At 33.2% G+C, this 5,451-nt stretch overlaps 2 protein-coding genes across 20 annotated transcripts in view; one reads left to right on the top strand and one right to left on the bottom strand.

The window, feature by feature from the left end:
* Window positions 1–5,451, top strand: part of Ica1l (islet cell autoantigen 1 like) — a 142,678-nt gene that overhangs the window by 64,255 nt on the left and 72,972 nt on the right. For all 18 annotated transcript variants that reach the window (XM_087205868.1, XM_087205869.1, XM_087205874.1 and 15 more), the window contains 2 exons: window positions 1,694–1,776; window positions 4,302–4,345. In XM_087205868.1, coding sequence (XP_087061994.1) covers window positions 1,694–1,776; window positions 4,302–4,345 — 127 coding nt within the window. The remainder of the gene's footprint in view (window positions 1–1,693; window positions 1,777–4,301; window positions 4,346–5,451) is intronic.
* Fam117b (family with sequence similarity 117 member B) overlaps window positions 1–5,451 on the bottom strand; it is a 204,117-nt gene that overhangs the window by 46,437 nt on the left and 152,229 nt on the right. The window lies entirely within an intron of this gene.

The raw sequence follows: 5,451 nt of genomic DNA on the forward strand, positions 1-5,451 counted from the left end.
ATCCAGGGAAATGCTGCTGGCAGGCTCAAAATATTAGTAGGATATGGTAAAAAGGGTTGGGAGATATGAGAACAAAATTAAAATATAAATGAGTTAAGAAAAGGCTATGAAAAGGAAAAACTTAAAAGAACAAGTGATGGAAAATTGTTGTGTATTCTCAAAACTGTGATTCATGATACCCAAATTATATCAGCTATGTTTTATTATATGAAGTATAGCCAAAATATACAGTGTATTTTATGTAGTAAAAGATACATTGCCATTAATCCTCCTCAAACTATTCCCTTTCTTTAAGCACATATATCCTATTCTTGCAACTTTCTCAAGCAGTTTTGGAAATCTTCTTTCATGGGTGTCTTTATAAAGTATAATAAAAAATGCAGTGAGTGCTGCTGCTGAGTGCCATCCAATGGAAAAGCAGGCTTATAAAAACATTATGGCATGTCCTCATCCTTCTTATTCACCAGATCTGGCACTATGCAACTTCTGGCTCTTCCTGGAAGGCATGGTCAAAATGACCATGATTTAGAACAGCAGCGCAGCCATGACAGTGCATCTATAGATGCTCATGAGAAAGGACTTCTAGAACTTCTTCAGAAAGTGGCAAGAATGATGCCACAGTGTGTTCAAAGTGAGGGGGAGCTGTGCATGGTTCACATGCCTGCAATCCCAGTACTCGCTAGGCTGAGGCAGGAGGATTACCAATGATTTCAAAGCTAGCCTGGACACAGTGAGACCTGGTTTCAAAAAACTGAAAAAAAAGTGAAGGGGAGTATATTGATGGAGATTAGTGACTTGTCTTTTAATGCAATTTTATTTTGTAATTTAAACATTCACCATAATTTTTGATCCCATCCTGTACACTATATGTGTGATTACAGCTAAAGAAGGTAACATGTTATATCAACACTTCCTGTAACAGTTAATGTGATAGGTGCTCTTTGGCTATGATTCTACTGCTTTTGACATTTCTACATCTTTCAGTCACCTTCTTTACAAATGTTATATCCAGCAGAGTCATACCATGATAGTCCTTTCTTTAATTCTTATAGGTTCAATTTCAGTATTTTTTAACTTAGCGGGCTATTCTGCCTTATTTTCAGCAGAGCTTGAAAAATATTGCTGGTGAAATCCCCAAAGCTAGATGTGGAATATGTGATGAACTTATATCTTATAACCATATATTATGGACTTTGGGATAAATTTTTAAGTTATGTTCTAACATGGCATCTTCCAGTCCAAAAGATGCCATTGAATTAGTTTAATATTTTGTTTGCTTGCCTTTACTTTTTCTATAATGAATGCTTTACTGCATTTCTGTGTTTAGGCAAATTTTATATTTAATTTCTGTTCAGATTTGAAGCTGAAAAATCTTTAGTAATGTTTAGAGCATTGCAGTATAGGCTAGCAACACAGTTTAAATCTTCTGTAGGCCTATCATGAAGTTGTTAAACCAACCTGTCTGTAGCCCACATAATAGTGTGTCCAGTTCTGCAGGCAGCCAGGATAAACAGGTATAGTATGGGGCTCCATTCAGACTACATTAGCACACATTCCCCACATCTGTCACCCTCGAGTTCAGAGCTATTCCCATTTTATATTGTTCTTTAGAATTCTTATTTTCATTTTATTTGCAGAGAGAAGGAGAAGCAGATTCTTTCTCTCTACTTAACACTGAATTTCTTACCCTTAGCAACTACAAGACACTCCAAGGAAGCTCACTGAAGACAACAAAGAAAAAATAGAAGGCACTTTCCTTATGGAAAATCTCAATAAGTAAGTAGGCAAACACTACATACTTTATTGAGGAAGTCCTGGATACTACCCTATGATATCTGTGGAAATAATTATTTCTTTTCTTGTTCACTAAATCTCTGTGTCATTTTTCCAAACAAAATTAAATGTTTGTTTGAGGTGATATATGCATATCCCTTTTCCTTCAGTTCTTTTCTGTTCCATATATATACTGTATGTATTTCCATTTTAAATGGCAGGGAAAGAAGATGACAAGGGTACAAAACAAGCTGGGGTGATAACTTCAGATTCTGTCATTTGGGAGACTGAACCTTACAGTAAGAGCCACAGATGCCTTTAGTGACGGCCAGAGGGGCAGCAGGAGAGAAGCAAGGGACAAGGACCTGCATCTGTGAGATAGGCCATTAAAAGTCCATTTCTGGATAACACAGATGGGACTTGGACTGGTTAAAAACAGGCTTTACTATGTCTGTCCTTCATGTTGCCTATTTCTCTTTTATTACATTTTCCCTTTGTTTCCCTCTCAGAGATGCTACTTAATTTTTATGAGATTGATTCAGTATAACAACAAACTCAAAAATAAGGCCCAAACAGTGAAAACTGTTGAGTCGTCCTAATTATCATCCTAATTATAAAGCATTTTCTCATTTTTTCTATGGGAAACCAAACAAATTTTTGGCTAATTTGAATATATAAATGTTTTAGGATCAACAGTTATCAAATGTCTAGTTATAAATTAAATTTATTTTCATTATATATTGATACTTAAAATCATATGCCAAATGAAATATATTCATTTAGTAATTTTTTTACATTCTCACATTTCATGGAAGCTTTATTCAAAACAATCTTCAAGATTCTGAGAGCTACTTTTGGGTTAATTAACAGATTCCTAAGCATTTTACCTCCTCTTCCATCCAAGTTGTTAAATGGAATACTATTCTGCCATAAAGATAAACTTGAGCATTCATAAGTAAATGGATGTAACTTAAGACCATAATATTAAGTGAAAAAAGTCAGACACACAAGCTTAAATATCACATGGTTTCTCTTACATGAAAAACTCAAATATAGATAGATAGATGGATAGATACATATATAGATAGAGCAAAATAGAAGGTAAATAGGAAGTAGGGAGATCTTTTTTGTAGGCCAAGGTTTTTTTTGTTTTTTGGGTTTTTTTGGTACAGAGGATCAAACTCGGGACCTTGTGCTTGCAAGGCAGGCCACAGAACCACTGAGCTAAATCCCCGGCTCAGGGAGATCTTTTTTGAATGGATGGGGGAAAAAGAAGTGGAGGGGAAAGGAATGGAAAATAAACAAGTTGAAGGAAAAAATGATCAAAGTTGAGCTTTTGTAAATGGAAAGGAGACTAAGAGTTGGAAGGAGCAGGGAGGGAGGGAAAGGGTAAGGGACAAAAAGAAAAAAGTTCTATTATGTATATGTACCAAGTCCTCACAATGAATATAATCATTATATACTACAAACATGTACTAATAAAAGAACCACATACATAATACTGTCATTGGAAATCCCATTTAATTGTAAGTATCTATAGCTCTGCAGGTTTATTCTGTAGCATTTGCTAATAAATGACTGTATTACTTTCAAACTATCTTTAATGGCTTGTTAGCCTTCAGTGCTAGCAATTGTGAGATTATGCCCCAGGAACAATGACTAAATCTATGTTCATTTTCTTTATCTCACTTTTGATTATTACATGAATATTACAAGTTTATTAGATGGATCTACATATATTCAAAATTAGTATTAAGGATTTTTTAGGCTTTTTAAAAATAAAAATCACTTCATTCATCAAAGTGGAATCTATATTTTTTGAAGGATAATCTTCATGCCCTCTATTTAGTTCCTAAGTGGTTTTTAACAAAACCCATCAGTGATTGAAAATGAGGCTTCTTACTCTATGGCTTTGGTGATGGAGATTCTCTAAGAGATAATACAAATTGAGTATCACTTATTCAAAATGCTTTTACTAGAACTGTTTATTTCTTATTTTTAGGGATTTTGAAATATTTGCAGATAGATGGATGGATGGATAGATGATAGACACATACATACCTTGGAGTCAGGACCCTAGTGTAAACATGAAATTAATTTATTTTTCATATATATCCTTAACCAAGGTAATCTATAAAATATTTTTAATAATTTTATGCATGAAGCAAGTTTCATGGTATGAAATTTTTTTCACTTGTGCCATGTTGATGGTCAAAATGTTTTAGATTTTGGATTTCAGATTTTTCAAATTAGAGATGATGAAACTTGTATTTAACACAGAGTCTACAATTCTGATGTCATGATGTAGATGCTCAGTAAATGTTTTTTTAAAGAATAAGAAGTAAAATGTTTTCAATCTGTGTAAACAGAAGAAGCAGGAAATGCTCTCAGATGTAGATTTTGGGGGACCTATCAGAAGAGTATATATCTTCTAAATTAAAAAACTTAATTGTATAAACTTATCTGGGGTATATGAATCCCAAATGTATTTTTACCAAAATCTATACATTTTCTGGGTTTTATTTTAGGGTACTTTTATCAGAGGAGGAAGCGAACTTCAAAGATGAACCAGGTAAGATGAGAGCTACATTGGTTTGAAACGGTCATGTTTTAAATGTCAGAACTATTTATCAGTGACTGTGTTAATATCCATTCAATTTTTCAAAAAATTAAGTTTCTATAAGCTTGTTTTGTACATTGATTCATCTTCCAAAGTGCACCCAATTAGAGTCTAGTAGTGTTATTGGTCTTCTTTAGGGAATCTGGCCATCTCAAAGATGGGTGCTTTTAAATGCAGAAATCCATCTTACAAGGCCATGTGATTAAGATCCACATTTTCCTCATACTTAAATTTGTGTGCTTATTATGCTCGCTTCGGCAGCACATATACTAAAAATTTGTGTGCTTATTTTTAAAATAAGTACACATTATATATACAGTGAACATATTTTGAATAATGGTAATAAAAAATTATACAAGTTTTGGAGACAGAAAATCCCAAGTTTGAAGTGCTTGCTTTTCTTAAACAAATCATTTATGCCTCTGTCAGTTATCTCATCTGAAATATGACTGATTGGTACCTACCTTACCATAGACATTAGGATTAGAGATAATATTTATAAACCACATAGCACATAGTAGGTGGCCAGTAAATATGGGAGATATTCTTAAATATATATATGGCAAGAGAGAGATTACAGTATTAAAATCATTTAAGAAGCCATAATAGGGACCGGGGATTTAGCTCAGTGGTTCTGCCGCCTGCCTCGCAAGTGGAAGGACCAGAGTTCGATCCCTGGTACCCAAAAAGAAGCCATAATAATCATGAACTTATATACCTAACATAGCTTTAAAATATACATTCATATGTTCAAAACATTCACTACTGGTATATGTACATCCTGTAACCCTCTAATAAAGAACATTTTTTAAAAGTCACCAAGAAGATATAATGGACATTATTTTAATTTTACCATCTATTAATATTATCTTTTAAATCTTGATGTGTGGTTAATAATGTCCCCTTTTTAATTCCAGACATTCATTTGTTCCTTCTCTTTTTTTCTTGATTAATCATGCTAAAGATTTATTTTATTATACTTTTAACAAGTTTATGGCTTTGTTAATATTATCTATTGAATCTTTGTTTTCTGTTTTATTAACTTAACTTTTATTAAC

Source organism: Heterocephalus glaber, unplaced genomic scaffold (genome assembly GCF_053883595.1).
Source record: "Heterocephalus glaber isolate CG9 unplaced genomic scaffold, H.glaber_assembly_v1.0 deba00000621, whole genome shotgun sequence".
Classification (NCBI taxonomy): domain Eukaryota; kingdom Metazoa; phylum Chordata; class Mammalia; order Rodentia; family Bathyergidae; genus Heterocephalus; species Heterocephalus glaber.